At 32.7% G+C, this 26,555-nt stretch overlaps 1 protein-coding gene across 33 annotated transcripts in view; it reads right to left on the bottom strand.

Annotated features, from left to right (window-relative positions):
• Window positions 1–5,935: 5,935 nt before the first annotated feature.
• The window catches only part of LOC105232786 (RNA binding protein fox-1 homolog 2), a 103,631-nt gene continuing 83,011 nt past the window's right edge, over window positions 5,936–26,555 (bottom strand). For 18 of the 33 annotated variants that reach the window (XM_049457707.1, XM_049457711.1, XM_049457709.1 and 15 more), the window contains 7 exons: window positions 19,405–19,894; window positions 18,055–18,118; window positions 17,842–17,895; window positions 12,964–13,035; window positions 12,127–12,281; window positions 10,124–10,190; window positions 5,936–10,033 (listed from right to left, as the gene is read on the bottom strand). In XM_049457707.1, coding sequence (XP_049313664.1) covers window positions 9,989–10,033; window positions 10,124–10,190; window positions 12,127–12,281; window positions 12,964–13,035; window positions 17,842–17,895; window positions 18,055–18,118; window positions 19,405–19,894 — 947 coding nt within the window. In that variant the 3' untranslated portion in view covers window positions 5,936–9,988. Of the gene's footprint in view, window positions 10,034–10,123; window positions 10,191–12,126; window positions 12,282–12,963; window positions 13,036–17,841; window positions 17,896–18,054; window positions 18,119–19,404; window positions 19,895–26,318; window positions 26,476–26,555 lie in introns of those variants that run through there. The other 15 variants (XR_007422860.1, XR_007422864.1, XR_007422863.1 and 12 more) reach the window with 11 other exon arrangements.

The raw sequence follows: 26,555 nt of genomic DNA, 5'->3' as shown, positions 1-26,555 counted from the left end.
TGCTGGCGCATTGAGACGACAATCGTTAAAGAAAAGCGAATATCAAACTTCAACACAGATGATTTAGAAGCATGGAACAGTGCAGACAATGTACTTGTAGAAGAGAACCCGAGTGCTGAAAATGAACTAGCTACAGAAATTTCGGAAGAGGAGGAAGGTGATACCGCTGCAGTTGTAGCTGTGCCGCCAATAAAGCATCCTGATGCCATCGACTGGTCTGTGAAGTGTACCAAATGGTCTGAAGAAAACAACGTGGAACAGGAAAAAATATTTTTATTGAAAAGCCACATAAAAAGGCACAGGATCTCAAAATTTCTTGTCCACAAAAGCAAATGAGCATAACAAATTTCTTTTCAGTTGAATAATGCTCATATTTTTGTTATAAAATTCAACTTTTATTAATTTTATTGTATGCATTTTCCATTGTATATGTATTTATTTCAACCAATGCTTATGAATTCATGAATAAATAGTTATTTTTAAACATATATGTACCAATATTAATTTAGTTGTCGTTTCCGATATAACGAATATTTCAGTTTAACGAACGGTCCCAACATTATATCATTCGTTATATTGGAGTACCACTGTATTTTTATAGTTTAACACAACCATCTTAATTTTAAAATAACAGAAATGTTCGTCGGTATATGTTTACATATGTACATACATATGTAAATGAACTGTGTTGCCTCTTCGAAATTTTCATAGAAACACAAACTCATCTGTACATTGCTGAAGTGACAGTTCATTCCATACAATAGTCAGTATACAAATTTGTATTCAAAAGGAATAGAATCTCCACACAGAATAGTGGAAATAACGTGTCATCTCGACGGGTAATATATCATTCCCAGAAACATATTGCTTATATTTAGCAATAGATATCTTGATACCAGCCACGAAATCCAACGCAGAAAAACTCTTGCCAGCATGTGCTACTTCGGACTGAGTAGGCAATTGAGAAGTAAAGTCCTCTCTTGACGAAGAAAGACCAAACTCTATAAGTTACTCATTATTCCCGTCCTGATATTTGGCGCAGAGGCGTGGACGATGACAACATCTGATGAGTCGACGTTACAAGTTTTCGAGAGAAAGGATCTGTAGAAGATTTATGGTCCTTTGCGCATTGGCAACGTCGAATATCACATTCGATGGAACGATCTCTATGAGTTACATGCACGCCGACATTGACATACATAGTTCAGCGAATTGAGAGACTGCGGTTACGCTGGATAAATTAGGTGGAGAACGACTTGGCTACTTTGGAATTTCCAATTGACGCCAAAAGGCGAAAAGAAAGAACGACTTGCGCGCTGTTGTAAACTCAACTATAACCGCGTAAGCGGTGTCTACGCAATGGGGAAGAAGAGGGGATTTTATGGTATACAATTATTTTCTTTTATAAAGGTGATAACGCATGCTTTATTACATATTCCTTTTCCGAGCCCCGGTTTTCTCTCTACGGCCCTTTGAATACGTTAAATATTATTATAATCTACTTACTTACATTTGTATTTATATTTAGTAGGATAGTCTGGTAAGATAAAATGGCATGAAAATAATAAAGAAAGAAAGAAGAAATAGGCCACGCGTGGTCCTTAATACATAAAAATATTATATCCAAATAAAAACGAATCCGGTATAAAAATCCAAAGGATTGAACTAGGAGTCTTACCGGTTCCACGTAGTGTGTCCAAGAAAAAAGACCGTTTCTTCATTAACAACAATCAATGCACGTAATCTATAGTAGATACAGAAGATTCAATCATGCGATTCTATTGCTATGATATACATTAGTTACTCTTACTTATATAATAAACTATTGAGTACTGTAAATAAGAAAAAGTTTTATTGAAAATTAAAAAGCTTAAATAATTTTTGTTGCAGAATCATAAGTTATTTTCCTTTAAATGAGAAATCATTTTCTTTTTTTTCTACAAATGAGATGAAGGTAGGTTACCACAAACTCTCTATTCCATTTTGATCAGTAATCAAGAATGAATTTAAACGATTTTAACTTAGGTCTGAAACTCTGAGCTCTCCGGTTTTTAAATATTATGTTAAAACACTAATGACTGAAAAGCAGCAAAACGCTTCAAAAAAATCGGGTGGGGATGTGCCGGGCACACGGCCGTTGGTTTTAACGTGAAACGTCTATGTTAGCGAATCGCTTTTAAAGTAAAAGATTGAAATGAAAACAAGATTGACGCTGTTTTAAGTATTTTAATAAATAATCTATACCAAATTTCGTAAATATATCTTATCAAATGTGAAAGTTTTCCATACAAGAACTTGACTCCGATCAATCAGTTTTAATGGCAGCTATATGCTATAGTAATCCGAACTGAACAATTTTTTCGGAGATTATGTTATGTACCTAAGTAGTAATCCATACCAAATTTCGTGAATACATCTTGTCAAATGTGAAAGTTTTCCATACAAGAACTTGATTCCGATCGTTCAGTTTATATGGCAGCTCAAATACCGTTTTGAAGCATTTGTCCACTGAACGCCAATGATTTTGCATTGCTTCACTTCTACTGATATTGACATCTCTCAGTTCCGTGGCAGATCCAATAGATATATCGAACGTCTGATCATTCATTATGTCCATAAGTATAGGTAGCAGCAGCTTTGCGACGTTCCCGAAACTGTCTCGCTCGCTCGACGCCATAGCCCCCTCTTTGTAACGATAGCCGTAATTTATATTTCTGGTTGGCTCTTGCACGAGCTGAGGCCGACATACCAAAATTTTTATATATTTAATATCACTTTCTGGTTATTTTAAATATACATATGTAAATACTGTCCAAATTACACTTATTTTTGTATAAATCAATCGGTTTAAATAAACTTGACAAACACACGAAAGAATCACCGCGTTATATAGTCGAAGTCACGAGTTACACTGAATAGAAACAAGCGAGAGCGCCGGTTTCACACAGTTAACGCAGTATGCCTCCCCCGCCGCGACGCTCGACCCCGACACGAACTCAATGTCATAACGGCGAGCTGACTATATAAGCAAAATATTCGCACCACATTTTTGCTTCTAAGACTAATAGTTTTTTAATTATTAAGGTACGATGATAAAACCCTATTCGTTGCGGTCCACTTTTTAAACCTCCTTTCGGCGCGATTTTAAAGACGTTTCACTCCAAAAAATTAAGTTTACTTAAAAAGTATATTTCAAGGAGTAGTTGACTGTATCGTCTCTTTATGTTTGAAACACTTCCCACGTCTTTTAATTTTATTTTTATGTTTCAAAATTGTAGCTTCTCTCGTCCTGTAACGGGATTTTACTCTACGAGCTTAACAAATTGTTTACCTTTCTGTGTTTGTATATAACAAATGATGAAAATAGTTTGAAATTATAAATAAAAATGTTATTTTTACCCATTTTCTATTAATATTTTTCCTAAATAAATTTATTAATTTTAACCTTCAACTTCTAGTCTACAACAGTGATACAGGTGGTGCGAAAACTACTGTCAAGGTTTTGTCTAACCCGAAGAGACATGATGACCGAGTTGAAATCCAACTCAACCATGCCTCTTCGGACCCGAATAAGTGCGCGGTCTATTTTAGCCAGGTATTTACACTGGACACATAAGTAGGTAGACAAAGTCAAACGATGATACCCAGCAAAGAGTGAGTTCGCGCTCTGCTCCGACATGCACACTTGTATTACGCTTCGCTCTTACGACGCTCTTATCGCTTATCGCAGCTCCGACATGCACGCAGCCTTACCCGACGGCTGCGCAAAATGCCAAAAGACTGTACACCACTTACTTTCCATTGCCCTTGATAGAATTAATATTCTGATCATCATCATCATCATCTAGACTCGATGCGAGTAAGCTTCCTCATGCACTGACCGCCATTCATAGTGGAGCCATAAACACCTTCATTGACTTACTTGGAGTTAAACCACTACTCATTGCAGTTGCCGCGCGATTCGAGAGTGACTTTTGCGCATCTTCGCTCTGGGTCCTGAAGCAAGTTAAACTCCTACTTATCTATTATGATGGGTTGCTTCTTATCTTAGCAATAGAATTCAACAAGTCTTATTTAACGATACTTTTTCTGACATAATCAATGTTCCTTCAGGCGTTCCACAAGGTAGCCATCTTGGTCCAATTTTTTTCTTGTTATTTATTAATGACATATCATCTGTTGTTAAGTTTTCAAAAGTCTTATTATACATATGCTGACGATGTAAAACTTTTTAAAACGTATACTTCAAACAACGAAAGATGCCAGTTGCAAACAGACTTAAACAACCTAGTTTCTTGGTGTGATAGAAATGACATGCCATTGAACCTTAAAAATGTAAAACAATGTGCTTTTCACGTAGATCTGTAGACCCAACTTCATACACAATACAAAACTTTAGGTTGGAGCAAGTATGCAGTTTTGTTGATTTGGGAGTAACTATGGACCCCAAACTCAATTTTAATCTTCACGTATCTTCCACGGTTTTTAAAGCTAAAGGCGCTCTTAGTTTTGTTAAACGTTGGTATAAAGAATTTAGATATCCGCTTACCACAAAAATTCTTTTTACATCTCTGGTGAGGCCTATATTAGAGTATGCTTCTGTGGTATGGAACCCTAGTTACCAAGTCCATTCGGATAAGTTAGAGTCCGTTCTAAAACAATTCTTACTTTTTGCCTTAAATCATTTGAATTGGGATTCCAGTTTAAATCTTCCCCCTTACACTAACCGTTTAAAACTTATAAATCTCCCGACACTCGCTAGTCGTAGGGAGATGCTTGGTATAATATTTCTTGTAAAACTCGTGAATGGGTCAGTCTGTAGCCCATCTCTCTTATCTGATATTAATTTTAACGTCCCCTCTCGCTCTACCAGGCAGTTTATACCCTTACTTTTAAAATTTTCTAGAACAAATTTTGAGTTAAACGATTCATTCCGCCGTATATGTCATGATTTCAATTTTCATTCCAGCACATTTGATTTAACAGACTCACTTTTTACAATTAAAAAAATTATTTTAGCTACTCTTAACAAGTAAAATTATAAACTTTAATTTAATTCTTAATTTTGGCTGTTGAAATTTTTGTTTCTGTAGCTGAGCAGCTTAAGATCGCAACGCTTAAAACTCTCTTGCCTTTTATGACTCGGCTAATTCCGCTCGTTCGCGGATTGCGCCCCTCGCGTCGGTTGGGCGGGAGGAGGGTAACCGTTGGGTATTATTATTATTATCGAACCCGACATATCAAATGTACTATGTCCAACGTGCAACGAGTTTCTGCATGGCACTAAGCAACTCTTTGCATGCGCAGCTAACCCTACACATATGACATTCCTCTCCCCATGGTCCGACCCCGTCGAAACAGCACGTTTTCTGGGCTTACCGTTATAACCGTTACAAGAACAACAACACAAAGTTGTAAAACGTAATATCAAAAACAAAATTTTTTTAAGGGTTGAGTTGAAAATCATACTATCGAATTTCAAAACTTCGACCAAAATGAAGTTGTGTTGAAAACCGTAATAGGGGCTTAAATAGGTATTAAGCAGTTTTCATTATTTACATATCAGAGGCAGGTTGTGTCCTTATTGATATATTCTAGTCGTCCCACTATTATATTATATATTCCTCGTAGGATGCAGTATAAATTGGCGATTGAAATTACTCGCGCAATTCTTCGGATCCGAACAATGGGTATATTACAAAGAAGTTGCAAGAAGTTTAAATATTCTATAACTTAACGTTTTTTTATGGTGGTTGTTGAACGCAGGTGTAGCGTAGAGTCGCTTAATTCTACGGCGTGTGGTTTACGCCCTATGAATCTTAAGATTTGAACAGTTCTTGGAAAAAATTAGCTTTCATATCTAACTACAAGTTATAACGCTGCAGAATGCTATTATTATGAATTAAATAAATAATAATTAATCAAAAAATTCACATCGTTACTCTCGATTAATTTTCCTTTTTATTCAGAGATATGCTTTCATTTTTCACTTCATTTATTTATTTATTTGTGTCTTTGCTTTGAAAAATTTCACAGTTCACAACCTTACAAATTGAAAAATGATGGATTATATAGGACCAATAGCAAATGGGAACAAAATTAGTTATTGTGCCATTATATGCAAACATTATTAAAAATGGTTTTTAAGAGTTTTTCATTTGGTTGCAAATTAATTTTGTGTTGTCCGAGTCTCATCCTTATGAGCACTTGATTGCTTACAGAAGAGTCTTTAGTACTTTAAATCAAGAATGTGTTATTTTAATTCAAATAATATATATATGCGTTTTTCATATGCTTGAAATAAGTTTAATAAGAGTATATATGAAAATTATAAGAACTTATTAAAAGAAATCTAATTTACTTTCGAATACATTCTGACAATAGTGGAGTAATTGCAAATGTTAAATTGCCCTTTCAATGTTTTTCAGCCGATTAATACAGCTATAGGGACACAATAGATATGAAGAAGTACAATATATTATAACATTTTATACAATTTGGCACATTTTACGCTCTAAATTTATTATTATTCATTTTCCATATTTTGAATATGCTTGCAATCGTAATTTACTATTTTAATAAAATGTTGAACAAACATTCTTAATTCAGCACATTTGTTTTTTGATCTAACATTTAAGTAATTTCCACAATTCTATACTATAATTCATATACTCGTTCATCGTATTGTTTTAGACGATGTTCTCTTTAATAATTTTACAGCATGATTTTGCACTTTTTACTACAAAATATTTACCTTCGTGATTCGATATAATTATTATCAATTAAAATCACTTGAAATCAACATTTTTTGTATTAACTTCTAATGGTATGCCTACGTGAGTATTATATTTACTTTTATTTTCATACGATCTTCTTATAATAATTTCGAGCTTTTTTATTTTCATGATGTTTCACTCATAACTTGAATTTGTGTATTTGTATTTTAAAACAGTATGTATTGCAATCAATACTTGCTTAGATACTTAAAAATTGTCTTAGAGCTAGTTAGAGGTTTCAATTTGCTTAATATTGTTTTAAAACGGTGATGTGCAACTTTTCAACAGAATTCTGCAATATTATTCAAATTGCGTGTTACTAATAATTCTTGAAAAAAATAATTGCATAAAGATTGAGTCGATTGTGATGGTGAAAAATCTTACAAATAATGACGAGAATGCTCATAGATAAATATTCCTAGCCCCGTATAACAGTTTTAAATAAAAAATTATATTTATAACATTTAAAGGTCCAAATGACAAAACATTAAAATTTAAGCTTTTAAGTTACTGTGCAGAGCAAACGTTTCGAACGCCTATTGATATAATTACCAATGTGCACACGTAAAAAAATTGCAAAGATTTGATTTTTTAAGTATAATTTTTAAATTGATTGCTATTGGGACTTCTCAGATTCTCATTTTTTCATCTTTGTTTACTTAATGTTTTCAATTAAAAGCTATTTATTTGGCAATAAATGGATTTGATTTAACTTTTAATGCATTCATATACAGACATATGTATGTATGTATATGTAGCATTTTGCAACATAAATCTTGCGATTATATATATATTATATTTCAATTACTATTTAAATATGGAACAAATTTGTGAATTGAAATTAGAATTTTTCGATTGCATTGCATTCGCTGATAATGTGAATTTGAAAATTCATTATTCAATTTTAAAACATTTTAAAATAAATACTAAAGTAACCACACTACAAACTAATCATATAGAAGGTTTAACTAAAATATTAGACTTTGGCTTCAAGTAAAATAATTTATAAAAATAAAATAAAATATTCATAGTAAAAATAATTTCAATGATATTTTTACGTTTATGGATCTTAGTTTTTTTTTTTTTGTAACTTGGCGTTACTTAATAAACGTTGTTGCAAACTGGTTTATCTAGATATTTGTTCAGATGATGTGTGTGTGTAAATAGTGTTACATGTGTATCGCCATTCATAATAATCCATAAAAATCACTTAATACTAATAATTTGCGCGAATTTTTGCGTGATTCATAAATACTTTTAGATACTTCTAAATTTTATTTTTGGTCATTTAAATTGTTCAACTCTTAAAATATACTTGTACAAATTTCTTACTCATATAATATATTGATGCATGTATTCTTTCACTTTATAATTAAAAAAAATTGCAGAGAAGTTTTTTATGCGTATATTTTGATCCTACTTGTGCTTTTAATCTGTTTGTTTTTTCGTTTCAATTTGACCTTTTAAAACCATTTTGTGTGCCAAAAACATCACATTTACAGCCTGATATGATGACTGCATGTCAAAAAAAAAAATTGTATACAACGGATTATATACTTACATAAACGCTACTTTGACATGTTAATATCCCAAGTCAAATCTAAGGGATACAATAGGGTATACTATATGTCGTTTATATATTTTGTATGAAAATAATTTGAGCAAATTTGATTCACTTTGAGTGTCCTTCAGCGATGTATCGGAAGAGTTCGGATATTTATTTAAATGGTGCGAAAGCAAAGCACAAACACACTTATTAAAATACATACAATGCATACAATAATTTGGTTCAATTTTTTCAGAACGCTATTTTATAAATTTAAAAACAAGAAATATAATTGATCTCTCAAAATTTGTGATATCATAGCTGCATTCGTGAACATTTAAATAACATTATATAAATTTTTACTTAAGTCGTTATTTCTTGAGCAAATACTTTTTAACAACTCCATCATGGGCGATTTTTAAATTGTTTCAGGAAGGTATTTGATTGCATATCGGAGTACATATTTTGAGTACAGTTGTTTGGAAAACTAAATTATAATGGAAGTGATTTTCGGATATTCACTTCTTTGTATTTTTATCACAAGTAAATACAACACTTTTTTGCAATAATATTCAAGACTTTGAATATATGTATATTTAAGAGAGAAAGTTTTCATTTTTTAGAAATATTGAAATTATCTCTTTTCTAATTAGGATATGTTTAAGTGTCGATTATTTTATATCATTAAATTTGCTTATTGACCAATTCAAATAGATATTTGAATAAAGCAATTACTGGGAAATAAGCTGCCAATGTGAATGAGTAAGCGATGAAGGAAAATAGTTTAAATGACAATGTGTCATACTTCGATTTATATGAAGTACAATCGGGTAAAAAAAAATTTCATCATGGTCTTTAAATATATTATAATTAGTTTTAAAATGTTGCTTTATGAATTTAGATGTTGTAGTATAAGTAAATTTACATTTGACATATGTCGCATGTGTACTATATGTATAAACTAATGAATCTCTATGCTGCATAATTGCAAACATTTCTCATTATAATTTGAATACACTAAAGCAATGCATGCTTTTATGCACAAATTAAAGAGTGACTTTGATTTTTATGAATATTTTCTATGATGTCCATAATTCACCAACTAATCAAATAAATGATAATCGGCTAAACAATTTCACCAATACCGGATATTCTGTTTTTGTTTGCTTTTGGATATTACTTTGTATTAATCTTTTGGCTTATGTTTTCTCACTTACTAGTATTTGTATGTATGTACGTATATATCATATTTTTAAATATTGGTTGGACGACATTCAATTTAACAACTACTTTATTAAATTTTTAAATTGTTGGTATTTTTTTGGCTCAATACCTTTATCTTATATGCATGTATATGTGCTAATCTTCAACTCTTTTTCCTATTATATTTGCTTTGTTATACACTGAATATTTGATTTAATCTCATTGTTTTTACGCTTTGCATGAGTATTTTTGGTTGCTAATTAAAAATTGTAATATTTCTTGAGCATTTCGACGATTTCATATTCTTCTTAATGTAACATAAAACCTTTTTTCTTATATAATAATCTTTAATTTAGTTCCACATTATGTGTAAAATTGTGTGACCGGATTTGCAAAAGTTGAGTATAGCTGCGTTGACTTGCAGTCAGCAGCCAGTGGTACATTGCATTGTCCATTTCTCTCATTAGTAAGGTGCGAATCGATTGAATCCACCACGATACATAGTTGCCTATAATCGGAACAAAATATTAAAATGCATTTGATTATTATACAAGAATATATTGTGCAATAGTTTAAAAAATATGTGAGAAAAACTTACACCATAGCCGGGCACTGGTCCGATACCATGTCCTAAATAGGGGTCCGCATACTCTCTTGTTGCATATCTGGGGTTTACAGAATATAAAAGAAGCGACGTAAAGTTTACAAAAATGAATTACGAAAATTAAGGAAACAATATCTCGATGAGGTGTTAATAATAGGGAAGTTGATTGTTGAGTCTAAATGTTAGTGATTTCATGAACTGATCTTAAATTATTTTTCCTTGCTTCATAACTTAAGATGATTATTAGCAAAAATTATTCAGTTTTGTGAGAATTTTGCACGCATTAATTAACGTAAATTCTAAATTAATCGATATTTCGGTTTTTCTTCTTTTCACTTTGCTATAAATAGAAAAATGAAGGAATGAGTGATTTTAGTCCGTTGACTAAGTTTTCGGTGTAACTAATATTCTTTAAAAATGTGTCACAACAAAAAAGTGTGAAAATAGGTGTCACCTTAATAATTGATAGAGTTTATAGAGCAACGATTTTTTGAAGATTAAATTTGGTAAATTATTCACTTACAAACATCTTATACACCCAACTCTTTTTTACACGGATGTGAAGTTACACGGTTGAAAATTTTTTTTTTTTTTTTTGTAAAAAATTTGCAATCTACTACGGTTTTTAAATCACTGTCTTGTAATTATGTTTGTTTTTACCACACTTAGCACCATAGCTGAAATGAACATACATAGCAGTAACTGGGAAATCCTCTTATTATAGTTCGTCACAAACAATGGCGCTTGTTATGAAGTAGCGACGAATAATTATGTACCATTGTTAATATTTTTTCCTTATTTCTATTCTAATTTTTCTGTTCTTAGTTCTGGATTAACAGGTTTCCTTTGTTTTTTGCTTAATCTACCAATTTTTCAAATGCTCAATAAAATGCCATATGAACATACAATTTGTATGCATATCCGAAATTTTATAGTTTTCAACATTTTTTACACGGTTTTTCGAAGGAAATATATCTCTTTACCGTACACGGTTTTCAGATGACATGGAACGTATTTCCCCTTTTTCTATAGGAAACGCCTCTTTTTTTACACGGTTTTTTTACACGAATTTTTGAGGAAAGTATCTACCGTGTAAAAAAAGAGTTGGGTTTTTGTTTACATACTCATTTATGTATGTATATATACATATGAATTATAGTGATAGTTGTAACTGAACAAGAGAAAGTTTAAACATAATTTGAGATGAGTGCCTAATAGCTGACAAATACATATTTCTGAAGCGTGTATATACATATATATACATATTTATATATACATATATAAGGGTGACGATAAGCAAAACGCCAAAACAATGAGAAATCTTCAAAGACGCAAACAATTTTTTTCCATGGGTTCATTGTGGTCACTAACTAGCTGCTTTAATTGTTTTATGAGCGTTACACTTCTTCATTTCTGTGAAAAACTGTTTTGAAACTGAAGCAAGAGCAGAGGAATGTTTAAGAAAGTATTGTAAAAGAGTTAAGCAATATTCTCTTCGATGGGTAGCATTGAGTCCTCCAGCAAGATTCTGCTACAGCCAAAAGGCAAAAAGCAATATTAATGGTTTCATAGCTGCATCCATCTGGAAGTCTACTGGATTTTAATTTGTGGTCAAAGTTGGAAAACACGAACTGTCGATTCTTTGATTGGAGCAACGTCCTCAATACCAATAGAAACTGTCGGTTTAATGCACCTAACCTTCACAGTAGTCTAGTTCCCGCACACATAAATATACTTGTATGAAGATATGCTTTCTTAATACCATAACTTAACGACTGAAGCTTCAGTAACATCACTGCAATCTTAAGATATGTACCTAATCGGGAACTTATAACGGTCGAAACTGCTAGACAGTATCAAATAGTTTAGAATAGCCTTAATTCGATTTATAGAATCATAAGTACAAAAGTATACAAGTTGGATGGGTTCGGGGTATGAGGTGAGTTTAAAATTTTGAAAATTTTGGTAGATGTTTTTTATATCCAAAGAACACTTACCCAGCAACAGTAGCGTAACCAGCTAAAGCCGGCTGTGCAGCGGCGGCTGCAGCGCCATATGCCGCCCTAGCGGCCACCGCTGTGTATGTGGTGGCGGCTGTTGCGTACGCCTGCTGTGCTTGTGACAGTGGAGTCTTTAGAAGCGGAGCTGTGGCCTGCAATGGTCAGATGCAAATAAAAGTTAAAATATCTCACATAAAAAAACCCCATTCAAAAAGATGGAGAATAATGTGTGAAGGTGACAAGGTATTATACACGATTCTAATGAACAACGAAATTGTAAGTAATTGGACATTATTGAAATAACTGTTAATTAAATTGAACTGAAATCGGAATGGTGACTACTGGCATATATATGGTTACTGTTGAATAAAATATACAATATTAGGATGGAGGAATGGGGATTACATTAGTAGATAAGAGGTATTATTCAAAATTGAAATTATAAAAAATACTTAAGGATCTGTCTACAGAGCATGCCTAACTTGTAAATATTAAATAAAAAAAATTTTAACCCAGTGTGGATTTGTTTCGTACAGCAACATCCGGAAAATCAAGCCAAGCCAACCAATAACCAATATAAAAGTATGTTTACAATAATAAATACATTAACAGTTACGAAAAATAACGAATTGGAGTGAAAAACGTAAATATGAGTTAAATTGGCATGCCTTGGAATGAATACCTAGGTAAAAAATTTTCCAATAATACACACATACATATATAATTAAATATTAAAGCAATTTTCACAATGAACTTAGTATACAACAATAAAGGAGATATATAAACAAGAGACAACTTGTCGTTGTTTGAACAAATTTTGCTTATTTTGTTTACCAAAACGTTTTGTGGTACCGGAATGCGGTTGATCGTATGTGGGGAACTGTTTAGCGTTGTCACAGTGCGGCGCTGTAAGTTTTCAAGTAGATTATATGATAGAAATTGTTTTTGTTGTATTTAAATAACTCAGTATTACAGTATGTATTACATACATATGTATATTTACATCACAACGAATAGAACATATATAAAAAATAATATTCATATTTGTAAAACGTATACGTTAACTTAAAATGATTATATAGGGAATAAGGAAACACTTGGATCAAACTGGTTAAAAATGTAGATATAAACGGAGTTATAATTGTAAGAATTTTAAGATCACTACAAACAAATTATATAAATTAATCTTACAAGGCAAAATTGAACTTTGCATCATAACATATCTATTTTCATATTTTCATTTTCCAAAAAAGTGTAATTCGTACGTACAAATAAGATTTACAAAACGTTTTTAAATATCACCTATCCAAAATTAGCTGGTACATTGAAATTTTGAATTTTGAAGATAATATAACGGGGTTTTCAATAGGAACATTTCCAGAGTAGACCGATAGGGACGGAAAACGAGCCCGTGGCAGTGAGACAAGGAAGTGCTCGTAGTCTCTAGAATATTGCTGCCGCTGGCGCATCAATTTAGGAAGATCCAGTGTTGATCATCTCTGTGACGTCGTTGTCGCGAATTTTATGAAAAGATCTGGGCCTACATCTTTACAAGACGCAAGAACTGAAGCCGCTTGACCACCAAAATCGAACGTGATATTGCAGCAGTATCGGTCGATTTATGCTTGAACACCGTTGAAAATTGGGTTCAGCATCTGGACTTCTTCAAGCGTGGCCGTGGTGGCCATGCAAAAGAAATCGACTTGCATACATAATGACATCTAATGTACTTGTTACAGGAATAAATAATTTCATTGAAACATAAACAGTTTTACAGTTTTTGTTTCATTTAAAAATTATAGCGCTCTTATTGAAAACCCCGATATGAAAAACTGTAACAGAAATATGTAAAATCATCAATTCTGGGCGGCGGTAAACTCTTTTATAAGTGCTACAGTTCCTCTCTGTATGCTCTATAAATGAAAATTTGGTTGAATAAGCTCCTGTTATAAATAAAATAAGTGTACTATTTCCAATTACATGAATACATTGTTACAACTAATGCTTTCAACATAAATACCTGAAGTAATGAAAACGTGTAATTATTTAAATGATATTTGCAGGGAATTCAGGGGAAGAATTTAAACTTTTAGAAACCTTAAGAGACTTTTAGTGTTTTCTTTTCTCGATGAAAATGTTGCCTCATTATATGGTAAAATTATATAAATTCTGCCTTATATTGGATTTATTGCGCTTTTAGTAGTTTTGAACAGTGCCGTTATATGGTGAGTGAGCGGGGTTATCTACTGATTTCATCCATTTTCACACTGTCGGTAGGAGTGTTTCTAACATTCGAGCTTAGCAAATTTGGTTGTTGTTGCTTAGTGGTTTAGGAGATATTTACATTAAACATATTAGAGGGCGTGGCCATGAATTTTTTACACACAGGTGCCCCTTGCTACTGCAATCCCCTGTGCCAGATTAAAATTTTATATCTTAATTAAGTGCTTAGTTATGGCATCTTATTTGTTTTCGGTTAATGGTGATTTGTGCCACCGCTATTGATGGCAGATCGGCAAACCAGTGTGCGGAGCGCTACAAGACTCTGCTTAAGAGAAAAAAGGTAGCTGTCGATAACAACCACAATTCTGGCGCTAAGAAGCAGAGCGGAATTTCAATGACTGACTGCAAAGATAACTTCACCATCAAGCTTAACCCAAATAGGGCGAATAAAATCAGTGCTGGAGATGTTTATAGAATTAATGATAAGATTATATAGTATTATATGTTATTGTTATATTATATACTTTTTTCTTTCATATACAATTTTTTTTGTTTAGAATTAATAACTTTTAATTAAATAAATGAGTAAAGTGAAGTTCATTTTAGTTTCTTTGAGTAAATAGCTGATTTATAACTTCGTCGCCTCTACTACATACAAGTATATCGCTATACTCAAGCAAGTCACCAATTTCGATGCAAAGATTGTGACTTATGAAAACATGTTGAGAAAAGAATACGGATCTTTGACAGACCGAGCATAGGACAGTATAAATGCAACATTTTTGTGAGAAAAGAAGACGCTATTAATAACAGTGGACGTAAAAACAAGTGGAATAAAAACCTCATGTGCTTGTAAGAAAGTTTAGTTTTATTTTCATCATCAACTAAGCCCACCCATTTTTGTAAAGTTTTTAAAATAATGTCAAAAATATATATCGTCATCTAAAATGCCAAATAACGTATAAACAAAAAAAATTAGTTAAAATGCATATGTTTGTGCATATGCATTACTTGACCATCAGATTGGTATTGAAAATTACCGAGATATGATAAATTTAAGCAGTATACAGTTATGTGAAAAATAATAAGGACAGGGATGCATAAAAACAAAACAAGAATAAAATTGTAATATTTCATGAAAATTTCCGCCAGTTAACGGCATTTTTTTATCACTCCTTATTTATAAAAATAGATTCCGATAGACAAGTGCAAAGTATAATACACATTGCTATTTAAAATCAGTAACGAAAACAGCTTTACTAAACGTGTTTTTGCAGAGATAAGGCAAGACTACTTCCTTTGGTTTTAATATTAATCAATTTAAACCTTGTTTTTCTTTTTATTGTATCGATACGGGAAAGTAAAACAAGGAAATTTGTAGAGAAAAGTGGCGTATTCACTTAATGCTTCCAAAACACTGGTTGAACAAGCAGTAAAATGGTTTTCCCAGATTGAAACACGCGCCAGGAAGTCAAAACAGAGTTGTTTGTTAAGAAAATATAGTTTGCTATGTTAAGAAAAATCCATTCATTTCGTGAAAACTTATAATTCAACTAAACGCAAAGTACTTATAAAGGAAAATCTAAAGACTCGAAGCAAGAGAAAAGGCCCTATGTTGTCAAAAAAGAAGTGCAACAAAAGCTTAAGTTTGCCGAGGGACATGTTCTTTGGCCTAGTTAAAAGTCAATTTATTTAATTCTGATTGAGATATTCATTATGTAAAAATAGCGAATAATGTTGCCTGAGGAAACATTATGGTTTGAGGATAATTTTCTTACAATTGTCTGGGCTCACTGCATAGCAAATAGGGAACTATGAAGGCAACCGATTGTGTGGCAATACTACAAGAATTTATGCTATAGAACGGTGAAGACAATACATTCTGTCAAGAAAGTATCCGAAATTTCTAATTAAAACGAAAATTTTTCAATCATCATCCAAATTTATTTTATCGCTTTCAAAGTAACATGAACGCTTCAATCACATGTGCCAACGTTTCTTCCAATCGTCAAAACATTTTGTTATAGGCACTTTCCGGGATGGTCTTCAATTCTCGCGTCGAATTTGTTTTGATGTCTTCAATTGAGTCGAAGCGTGTTCCCCGAAGTGGATATTTCAGTGTGGATAAAGGTAAAAGTCATGTGGAACTCGGAGCCAAATCAGGGAGATTCGGTACTTGTTTAATGATATTTGTTGAGTATTTGGCCTAAATTTAACACAAATACGTTAAAATTTAATTTTGTAAAATTCGACAAACACTACTGAGGACGACTGGCATAAACAGCTGCTGCAAACACACTGGTTGACAGATCGCGCTAATTTTTGGCATCATAATTAAGGACAGTTTTACTAACCCAGAAAAAAATGTACCTGTCTTCCATATAAGCGGGAGATGAGAAGGGAAAATGAAAAATTCCCGATACTTTCTTGACAGAATGTATGCCTCTTAGGTGGATATTTATGCAAGACAACGACCCTAAAAACACGGCTAAGTATTCAAAAGACTGGTTTAGGGTTCATAATGGAGGGGCCACCGCAGTCCCCGGACTAAAATGCATTGAAAATTTGTGGAATACAGTGAAAGTGTCGTTAAGAGAAAAGTGCCCAAGTAATAATAAAGAGCTTTTTCAACTTATTAAAATTTCATGAAATGCAATTTCAGTTTCCGTCTGCCAAAACCTAGTTGATTCTATGCCAAAGTGGTGTTGCTCAATTTTAAATAACGAGGGATTTTTAACAAAATATTAACATTAACATCATTAGTTGCAGGCCACTGTCCTTATTATATTTTATTATTTTTCACATAACTCTATATGCACTGTATGTGATATCACCAACCAAAAGTAATACATATTTGTACACAATAAACTCCAATACGACAAATTTGGTAGCACTCGAAAAATATGTACGAAATTTGGTGTGTAACAATCTTAGCGGGCAACTTCTCTTAAATTTTGTATTTATGGTTTGGTTTATCCAAATATTTACCCTTTTCTTAGGGGTCATTTTTGTTGGTTCTGTGGTTCTTTTCCATAAATATGTTTTTGTCTTTAAATATTAAGACGTAAAAGTACCAGTTATTTGGATGAAAAATACAGTCTGATGACTAATTATTTTTGTGCTTTATACTAAATGTGACATAATTTATTTTTTATTAGTAGTTAGATTTGTACATATGTTATGTATGTATATGAAATTAAAATGATTATTTGAATCGCTTTGAAACTTGTATGTACACAGCTTATGTAATTTGTATAAGTAAATGTCTTTATATACCGTTAGTAACACATAAATAATAATTAGACGTTTGAATACAGTAAAATACTAATATGCAAATACTAAAGGATTATCGTTAGTAAATTAAAAAAAAAAAAAACAAATTAAAAAAAATGCAAACTTAATTCGTTAAAAGTATAGGATAGTTTCAAAAGTGGGGAAAATAAACAACGAGAGCAGTGAATGAGCAAAAATCGAGAAATCTAAAATTACATTTAATATGGCTGCTGGCTGTGCGGCTGGAACTTCTGCGACCGGTTTGGCTGCCTGTAAAATTCGTAGTACGATTTCAAGTTGTTACACAAATATTAACAAATTTTGGATGTCGAATTAATTTTATAATTACACTTAAAAAATAACTATTTTATTACCTATTAACTAATCGATTTTGTTTAATAGCATAATTTTGTAGAATTTTAAATTTACCTGGAATCGCAGATTCGGATCAGCGGAAGCTGCAGCAGCTGCTAGGAAGGGATCGTAGTAGACGCTGTATGAAATATATAAAAATTATTAAGTCAAAATCAAAAAGTCACATGTCATTGCTTGTAAAATTTTACTGGAATAGGTACTTAAAAGCAAAATTCAGATATTCTTGTTCGAAATGATTGTAGTTTTCTCAATTTCGATCTTGAATGTTATGCCGTGGAGTAACCTTCATGTTTTATCATGTCAAATCAAAGGTTCATTCTAAAGCTATTTTTTAGAGCCCTCTTTCAAAAACTCGTTCCTTTCTATAAATTCTTTCCGAAAATAATTTTTATTGATAAGTATTTCAATAAAGCTATGTCAATCTGTGGTATGTAAAATTCTCTGCCCTAATCGCTACACCTGCTCCGCTCTTTCTGAAATAACTAAATTAAAATGTCTTGTTTTTAACTTGATATGAGTGCGTAGTAGAGGGTTTCCAGGAATATGACTAAACAGAAAATATATTATTTTTTTAAATGCCACATATTTCATACTTGCAAATTTATTAGAATGTCATGCACTTTGTTCCATACGTTTACTGAAAGTAGTATATCAATACTACAATTATTAATTCATTGTCCTTGTTCAGTAGAACGTCAAGACATGCAGTCTTCAATAGTTTGAGAATATCAAATATTGAAGAATATGTGTATTTAAAATAATATACATATTAATATTAAAACATTTATGAAATTAGAAATGCGGGGTTTTCACATTGCAATAAAGCTGCCTACTCTAAAAGTTCTAGTCATTGTAAGATATAAACATTTCTAATTACTGCATATACTTACATACACATATGTATGTACACATTTCCGCCCTTAGAATTCACTAATGTTTAATATGATAACTATATTCTTTACATTAGTGCATACAATACTAAAAGAACATGCATACATTTGTAAATATGCATAATTCTTATATAAAGCGCATGCAATTGTATATTATTTACCGATTATACTCGTACATATACTCTCCAAATCACACATAGCATTTACAGTTTAACACTTTGATACGGTGAGGGTGTGAATGTAGGCTTTTCACATGTATTTTGCATAACTTTAGAGATAAAAGCAATTTTCATAACTACATTAAACTATATGCATATTGTAACTAACTGAGCCATTAAGAAGTTAATAGCTGCGACTATACTACTCATACAACAAAGTGAAGTTTGTACGATATTAAGCAAAGAAATATTGATATGAATCGATCAATTCGTCAAATGAGGTTATTTCCATAAATTCACTTGAATGCGTAATGCAACAATACATAAGTGAGCAGAACAGTATTGTTAATACTTACGGTGTGAATCCGTGTAAAGCGGTACCAGCCGCATTGACTGCAGCTGCTGCATTTGCCGCGGCGGCTATGGATGCAGCAGCTGCAGCGGATGGCGATTGAGTGGCTGCACCTGTAGCACCCAAACGTGCAGCATAAGCAGCAGCAGCGGCGTTGGCTACCTGGGGCGTGTTGGCTGCAGCGGCCGCTGAATGAGCTATTGAATGCAGTTGTTGTTGAGCAGCGCTGGTCTGAATCGCAGCTACTGCGTGGGCTTGGTTGGTCCCGCCTGCTGATTGCACTTGCAATGCCTGTTGCAATCCTAATTGGTGGTGTGCGGTTTGTTGCGCATGATGTGGATGATGGTGTGCCTGATGATGATGGTGGTGATGTTGTTGCTGCTGTGCGGCTACAGCAACAGCGGCCAAAGCGGGGTTGAATGGTCCACCTACAACTCCCATATGACCGCGATGGATTGCTACGCCTCGCATGGCGGCAGCGGCTGCTACAGTGGCTATTGGATTGATGAAGCAGGCAGCGATTGATTGAGTTCGATAATGTGAATTACAGTCCGCATTGTATTTTTTGAGTTTAGTTTGTTGATAAATATCCCATATTCGAGGCGAGGAGCAAATAACAATTGAGTACAACGATCAAACATTTTGTTAATAATAGTTTTTAACGTTAAAATTATATATTTCGGTGAGTTTGTTATAAATGCAAAATTATTAAGAATGTCGATTGGATAATTCGCAACACATAATACAGTTTCATCGTTCGAACAGTAAACATTATTCGAATGTATTCGTGGTAGCCATTTTTTTCGATATATATTTGGTTGTTTTGTGTGGCGTTTCCAAAAGAAGAAAAATTAAGAGAAAATAACAAAAGAGTCATGCGATTAGTATGATTTATTTTTTTATATATGAAGCTATATAAAATATACACAGTGAAAACTATAACTTAATATATACTTTTTATATAACAAGTTTATATGTACATACATATACCATACATATTAAAACCTCTATTATATATTGATATTAGCGTGAGTGCGGTATCTGACTACTGGCTACTGTACCTCAGATACTGAGTACCGAATACCATTGTCCAAATGTGTTTTTCTATTAACATTTACTTTATCTGGTTTTTTGGTTTTTTGTTGTTTTTTCAATATATATTAATGTATTAATAAGATTAAATTAATCATTTAAATTTTAATTCGTGTACACATTTGAACAATGAATGAAAGAACTTCTAAAGAAAATAAACTCAAGGAGGTTGTTTACGTTTTTCAACATGCTGCAATTAAGTAGTAGCCGCACGCAACACAAAATACGTTTATGCTAGCCCTGATGTTCTGTTTCCATCAGCTTTAAGACAAATAAATTATTGTTTTTATAGAATTATATACATATGTTCCAATTGTTATCATGTACTCTAATTTTTCTAAGCTTAATTTGTAGTTTCCTAACATGAGATTTAGTCAGCTTTTTTAAGTGTCGTTATGGATTATTTCGGCACAAGGTGAAAAAATAATTAATTATTAATCGTATCGATTGATTAATTAGTTAAAAGTTCTAATTTTTTTGATGAGTTCGTGATAGGATAATATTGGTATATACAGTTACGTGAAAAATAATAAGGACAGGGATGCATAAAAACAAAACAAGAATAAAATTGTAGTAAGTCATGAAAATTTCCGCCAGTTAACGGCATATTTTTATCACTCCTTATTTATAAAAACAGATTCCGTTAGACAAATGCGAAGTATTTGTGCACATTTCGTAAAAAGCCATATAATATTTTTGGCAAGAATAATATTTTTGGTTTTAATATCAATATCACTGCGATCCGAAAACTCGAGAACATACTAAATATTTAGTGAAACAAGGAAATTCGTACAGAAAAGTAGGGTATTTACTTAATGCTTCCAAAACACTGGTTGAACAAGCAGTAAAATGGGTTTACTAAATTGAAACACGTGACTGGAACTCAAAAACAGAGTTGTTTGTCAAGAAAATATAGTTTGCTTTGTTAAGAAAAATCCATTCATTTCGTCAAAACTTATAACATGTGATTTGAATATTGATGTTGATCCATCAACTGACCGCAAAGTACTTATAAAGGAAAATCTGAAGACCCGAAGCACGAGAAAGGGCCTATGTTGTCAAAAAGAACGTGCAACTAAAGCTTAAGTTTGCCGAAGGACATGTTCTTTAGCCTAAAGAAAAATGACGTAACATTTTCGGGTTTGACGAAAAAAAGTCAACTTATTTAATTCTGATTGAGGTATTCATTATGTAAATATACCGAATAATGCTGCATATAACCCTAAGTGTACGATAAAGACCGTTAAATATGTTAGCGGAAAAATTATGGTTTGGAGATCGTTTTCATACAATTGACTGGGCTCACTGCATAGGATACAGGGAACTATGAAGGCAACCGATTGGGTGGCAATATTACAAGAATTTATGCTATAGAACGGTGAAGACAATATGCCACTTAGGTGGATATTTATGCAAGACAACGACCCTAAAAACACGGCTAAGTATTCAAAAGACTGGTTTAGGGTCAATAATGGAGTGGCCGCCGCAGTCCCCGGATCTAAAATTTATTGAAAATTTGTAGAATACAATGAAAGCGTCATTAAGAGAAAAGTGGGCAAGTAATAATGAAAAGCTTTTTCAATTTATTCAAATTTCATGGAAGGCAATTTCAGTTTCCGTCTGCCTAACCCTAGTGAACTCTATGCCGAAGCGGTGTCGATAAGTTTTAAACAACCATGGAATTTCAACAAAATATTAAACTACCTAGAAATTGATATTATCACAATTGAATGAAAACCAGTTACTTTTTTTAATATGGCATTTTTTATAATAAACTACGAAGTGTCTTTATTTTTTTCACATGTTAGTATTGCAAATTTGAAAACAATTGTAAATAAAATACAAGTGTTTGCAAAATATGTGTAAAATTAAAATTTTTTTTTTAGTTTGTTCTCAATTAATTTGATTAGTTGATTGCCGTTGATTCCCCCACATTTTTAGATAAACTTTAATTTCATACCACTGTCCTTATTATTTTTCACATAACTGTAGGTAAGGTGACAAGACGAGGTGAAAACCGGGTCCATTTGCGCCAGCGATAAATTGAGATATCTTAATGAAATTTGGTATAAATGTTTCATGATACGAAAAAGGATGGCGTTGCGGATGGGCGTAATCAGATCAAGGTTATGTCCACAAAAACCATTAATCGTGTCAAAATTAAGATACACTTCGAACTACAAAACTGTAATATGGTACAACGAATCGCATTAAGGATTCCGTTCACTAAGAGGTTTAATGTACATATCACACAGTCACTAAAACTACATCTATCAACCAAATTTTATTATGAAAAACCTTTTCGGTCTGTCCTCCGAATTATAATCCCATTTACCTTCCATATAATGGTAATGTTGAAAACTACTTAAAAGTGATAATTCACCAAATAAATACGTCAAAAACATTAAATTTCACAACAAAAATGCTAGTAAAAGACTCCTGTTAATACTTCCTCCTCCAAGTCGTATACTCCTAATATAAAGATTTAAACGAGAACTTAAGTTAATATAATCAGTCCAGACCCACCGCTAGTCCCAATATACCCACACTTTGAGCACAAGAAAGTAATAGGTTTTTGAAATATGTTAGGCCATGATTTTCAAACAACTTGATTTAATTGCCAATTGCTTAATGTAATTGCAGCAATAATCATTTATACGTTTTATCAAACACTTTTTTATAACAAATGAGTTCTGTATACTCGAAACGTTTCGAAGCACTACTTCTTTGTTCTCAAGCGAAATGTCTCAAGTTGGCTTAATTGAGCGCTACAAAGTACTTGAAAAATTGAAGGTGTTTGTGAAGCTTTGGAAAGAACTTATTGATGCACAAGAATGGGGCTGACTTGTCGAAGCGGAACAGTAAAATATCCAGGGAAAATTCCTGTTTGGGATGGCTTCACATGCCAAGGTTTTGGTGAACTAATAAACAGCATGACAACGATATACTTTCGTGGACTTTTGCCATCAACATATAACAACATACAGGGTAGGCCATTTAAAGTTGACCCATCTGGCAACGCTGTAACTTTTAACAGCGCTGACAAATCGGCTAATGTCATACCGCGTTAGAAGCGTCATTCGAAGACAATTTATACCATGGAACAGTACACTCCAAAAGAACGCGCTGAAATTGTTCAGCTTTATATTCAAAATAACTTTTCAATTGTGTTAACTCAACGTGCGTTTCGCAAAAAAAAAATAAAGTGAAAAGTGATCCAGTTAAGAACACAATTAAGTCTTTATACGCAAAATTTGTGAACACCGGTAATCTCAGTAATGCCAGTCATGCATCCAGACAACGCACAAGACGTTCTGATGAAAATATCGAAGCTGTACGAGCCAGTATTGAGGAGACTCCATCGACATCGAGTTATCGCCGCTCTCAGGAATTAGACATCTCTCGCACCACTCTCCGACGCATAATTCATAAAGATTTGAAGATGTTTCCATATAAAATTCAAATGGCACAAAAACTAAACCCAGCTGATTATCCGCGACGCCTTAATTTTGGCAAATGGGCCATCGAAATGGCTGAAAACGAACTTGACTTTTGGCGAAAACTCATCATGTCAGACGAGGCACATTTCTCGTTGAATGGAGGCGTAAACAAGCAAAATTGCCGATTTTATGCCACCGAAAATCCTCAATTAATTGAAGAACAGCCTCTTTACGACCAAAAAGTAACAGTTTGGTGCGGACCGCATTTTTTCGAAGACGATGATGGAGCCACGACAACAGTCAATGGTGAGCGTTATCGAGCCATGATAACGGATTTTGTGATACCCATTATTCGCGAAAATGACATGGATAACTTCTGGTTTCAACAGGACGGGGCTACATGCCATACAGCTCGACCAACAATCAATTTATTGCGACCATTTTTCCCCGGGCGATTGATATCGAAAAATGGTGATGTTGACTGGCCACCGAGATCACCAGATTTGACGCCACCAGACTTTTATTTGTGGGGTTATTTGAAATCCAAGGTATACGCTAATAAGCCAAAGACCTTAGCTCAACTGAAAGCCAACATTCGACGTGAAACAGCCGCCATATCATCCGAAACATTGGCCAAAGTCATGGAAAATGTCGAAAAAAGAGTGCATTTAGCTGTCAAAGCTAAAGGTGCCCATTTACGCGATCTAATTTTTAAATATTAGCTGAAACAAATCCCCTTGGACCAAAATAAATTATTCTTGAAATGAACAAAAAACATTGTTTTCTTTTGTTCTTTTTTTTAGAAACAAATGGGTCAACTTTAAATGGCCTACCCTGTATGTATGTGGTCTGTGGCAAGAAGCCGAGATTTGGTAAACTACTATAACGTAGAACCTAAATTTTATACAACTAACATCAAATATTTTTTTAAACAGTGGTTAAACCTCAGGAGGCAATGGCCTAGGAGGGATATTTATATGAAACAGTTCTTTTGAGCCTACATTCACGACATACATACATTTATCATAAATTCGTCAATAAAATACATACATACATATATGCCCATGTACTCATACGACACAAGAATGTTAAATTAAAAAATATATATTGTTGATTTACATATAAGCGTAGCTTTAGAGTTTAATGATAACTGTTCTAAATTATAGAACATTATTATGAAAAAATGTAATTGTACATGTGTTTCCTAGTTCTTATTACAAATGATTATACATTACTAGTTCTTTAGATAAATTTATTTAGCATGCAAAAATTACATATGTTTAAATTTAATAAACGATAATGCGATAAACGGAATTCACTTCATCATGACGTATTATAACTGAATCATTTTGAAAATGTTTTCAATGACGTGCGAGCAAAATTGAACTCAAACTCAGCGTTTCTAGTACATAAGATTATGCGTAAAAAGTTAATAAGGAAGCGCCTAAAGATACGATTACATTAATGCTTGTTTTGTAAAATGCTTTTATCGACTGCAAAATTTTATGGTATGCTGTAATTATTCCTAATCCCACTTTTCATTCTGGTCTCCTTGATAACCTTATAAAGAACGATTTTATAAATCTATAGCTTTATCAAACTACTTTTGGTTTGAGTTAAAAGGTTTAGTTTTTAGTGTTTAATGTAAGACCAAAATTGCAAAATTATTGTCGTAATGTTGTGTGTAAACCAATTATCAGTGAATAATGAATCAATAATAGTATATCACACAAATAGATATATCCATACATACACATAAAAAAATCCTTTAAAAGCATGAAACTTTTTTGATAACAGATAATTCACATCACACAATCTCTATTTTTCCACAATTTGATAAAATTATCTACAAATCATGAATTAAAGTTCAGTGTGTAAGAAAGCTGATTAATAATGAAAACAAATAGAGCAAGAAGCCAAGAACCATGTTATACGAGTATCAATACATATAAAACAGACATCGCAGCAATAATAGCTTTCGATCAACCTACATAACACAAATAACTTAAGGTACAGAAAACCTCAAAACGTGGCTTTAATTAGTACTTAATTTACTACTTGAATAAGACCTTAACAGAAATAACTCCAAATCTTGGCAAAGGTACCATTTTCAAGCACCAACATAAGAGTTATCTATAAAAAGTGAATAATAAAAGAATGACATAAATTAAATACAATTATGAAAAAATATATAAATAAAAGGTTTCGAAAAAGCCTAGTTTTAAAAATTCGATATGAGGTGTGATGACAAACGATTACAAAGAGTGTGGGTACATGATTGCAACATTGATAAGGGCAAGTATATTTCAGTTATTGAATTCTGCTTTTAAGTACCGAAGTCAAACTTCAGGAAACAAATTTTTGTTCTATAAACGACGGACTGTACCTTCGTCTCGGCGTAGATTCTCGAGTTGCGAGTACAATAGGTGACATTCCAGGGGTTAGGGATGTTGCTGCTGTTGCGGCTCCAGCCGGCATTGGTGCTATCGCAGACGCTCCAATTGGTGCGCCGACAAAAGGCCAAGTAACTGGCAAACGGTATCCTTGCAATACAGTTAATAAATTACGATTTTTTGTTGCGAATTTTTAGTTCATTGTCACAAATAAAAAGTAATCAATAATT

This window comes from Bactrocera dorsalis, chromosome 5 (assembly GCF_023373825.1).
Source record: "Bactrocera dorsalis isolate Fly_Bdor chromosome 5, ASM2337382v1, whole genome shotgun sequence".
Lineage (NCBI taxonomy): Eukaryota > Metazoa > Arthropoda > Insecta > Diptera > Tephritidae > Bactrocera > Bactrocera dorsalis.
The sequence above is the reverse complement of the archived record's forward strand: the minus strand, read 5'-3'. Positions and strand labels throughout refer to the sequence as shown.